This window comes from Loa loa (assembly GCF_000183805.2).
Source record: "Loa loa unplaced genomic scaffold supercont3.5616, whole genome shotgun sequence".
NCBI lineage: Eukaryota > Metazoa > Nematoda > Chromadorea > Rhabditida > Onchocercidae > Loa > Loa loa.
In genome coordinates, this window is record NW_018113787.1 from 1 (window position 1) to 532 (window position 532).

The 532-nt window shown below is 25.8% G+C and overlaps 1 protein-coding gene across 1 annotated transcript; it reads right to left on the minus strand.

Annotated features, from left to right (window-relative positions):
* Positions 1-170: 170 nt before the first annotated feature.
* LOAG_16310 (hypothetical protein) lies at positions 171-482 on the minus strand (the record flags this gene model as incomplete). Its single annotated transcript, XM_003151798.1, has 1 exon — positions 171-482. A coding segment is annotated over one exon (312 nt), but the record flags the coding sequence as incomplete, so codon positions are not given.
* Between the last annotated feature and the right edge of the window lie 50 nt (positions 483-532).

Genomic DNA, 532 nt, shown 5'->3' on the forward strand with positions numbered 1-532 from the left:
AACATTTTAAATTGAAATTTACAACATTTTAAATATTAAACTTTAAATAAACATTCAATTTTATTAATTTAATAAAACATATCAAATAATATAACTAACATAATTAGTAATTATAATATTTTAATTTTAAAATAAAATATTTAAAAAAAAAAAAGGGCACAAATTTATTGTCATTTACAATGAAAACCAATTGGTAATAGAGGAAGAATGGTATTTGTTGGGATATTTGATGTTGATTGTAACTTAGAAATTGTTGACATTTGTACCGGAATTGATTGACTGGATTCAATATGTTGTACATTGATAGTATCAATGAAATTATACTGATCCGGAAGATTGAATGTTGATTTAATAGGATATTCAGGATGATAATCCTCTTGTAGATAAGAATGATGATTCTGATGATAATAGGCACTACGTCGATAACGTTGTTGTTGTTGTTGTTGTCGTTCTTGATGTTGTTGTTGTTGTTGTTGTTCGAGCTGTTGTAGTAGTTGTTGTTGTCGTTGTTGTTGTTGTTGTTGTTGTTGTT